Genomic DNA, 1297 nt, shown 5'->3' on the forward strand with positions numbered 1-1297 from the left:
CCTGAGTGATGGGTCGCGCTCAAGTGCTGACGCTTCCGGAGCCACATCGCTGCAGGGAACAATTTTGTCCACGATTTTGGCCGTGTAATATGCTTTGGAGATACTTCCCCCTACTTTCCCCTAATCAGTAAAGCTAAAGTTCTGAGCAAGTCAGCCGTCAGTATGTAATCTGACATGAAAAAGAGGTAGCTATGGCAGGAGGGTAGGATTCGGGCTGGAATTAGGGAAGAGCTCTGTCGCAGAATTAGCCTGGATTTTATTCCTGACAAAAGAATTGGTCTGCCGAGGTCTGGAATTGTTCTGGCGGACCCGCCGGAGGTATTCGAATTGCGCTGTGGAGCCTCGGAATTGGGCTGTGCTGCGCCTGAATTGGCCTGTCCGGGTGTCGAATTGGCCTGTCCGGGTGCCGAATTGGCCTAACAGGGTATTGAATTAGCCTGACAGGGTATCGAATTGACCTGTTCGGGGTGTCAAATTGGCCTGACAGGGTATCGAATTAGCCTGACAGGGTGTCGAATTGGCTGTCAAGTTGGCAGGATTGGCTCGGGCTGGCATCCAAAAGCACATGACTTTTAAGGAATTTACAGAAAAACTTTGCAAGAGGACCGCTTACAAGTGCCTCATGTGTGTATTAGATTCGATCCCACGACATGGGTGGATGCTGTGCGTCGTCAATTCGAAGAAGTTCTAGGCGTCTACTCCGTTGGTGAAGCATGGGAACTGTTCCGAGGTGAGAGATTTAGATTGTTGATCAGAGAGAAAAGCGCGAGTCCGTGCTAGAGACGTGGGGCGGCGATGTCCCCGTGCCGTGCCGAGAACAACCGGAAACTTTGCGAACGGTGTTTTGAAAGACAATGTGCCCTTCATTGCAGAGGATTTCCAGCTCTCCCCGCTTCGCGCCGCCATGGCACTGAGAGGGAATGTACCGGGCCTTACCGTCTCGGACGCGAAATCCCTCTTGTTCAAGATCAAAACGGCATCGGAGGGGGCCGTGGAGGATCAGGGACACAGGGACGCGGAGACTGGCACCGTCGAGGACGCGGCGGAACTGTGGTCCCGATGAGTGCACCAGCCGGCATCACCGAAGCAGAGGATGTGCCACCCCGCGTCAAGTCGCGTGGTGCTACTGGTAAGTGGCGACGTGAGATGTGTGGTAGGGAAGAGTGGGCAACCTAGAAAGGAGGAACCCACCTCACCCCACCCACCCAATTGCATAATGTTATACATACCGACGTCTATGAAACATCATACCATATGACAACAGATATGCCCCCCTTTTTTTACAACCCTGTATAGG

General features: G+C 53.0%; 1 protein-coding gene across 1 annotated transcript in view; it reads right to left on the reverse strand.

The window, feature by feature from the left end:
* The window catches only part of VOLCADRAFT_106899 (uncharacterized protein), a gene marked incomplete at its 5' end in the record, with an annotated part of 4107 nt that extends 2892 nt beyond the window's left edge, over positions 1–1215 (reverse strand). Inside the window, 2 exons of the mRNA XM_002955636.1 lie at positions 937–1048; positions 1192–1215. Coding sequence (XP_002955682.1) covers positions 937–1048; positions 1192–1215 — 136 coding nt within the window. The remainder of the gene's footprint in view (positions 1–936; positions 1049–1191) is intronic.
* Positions 1216–1297: the final 82 nt, after the last annotated feature.

This window comes from Volvox carteri (genome assembly GCF_000143455.1).
Source record: "Volvox carteri f. nagariensis unplaced genomic scaffold VOLCAscaffold_53, whole genome shotgun sequence".
NCBI classification, from domain to species: Eukaryota; Viridiplantae; Chlorophyta; class Chlorophyceae; order Chlamydomonadales; family Volvocaceae; genus Volvox; species Volvox carteri.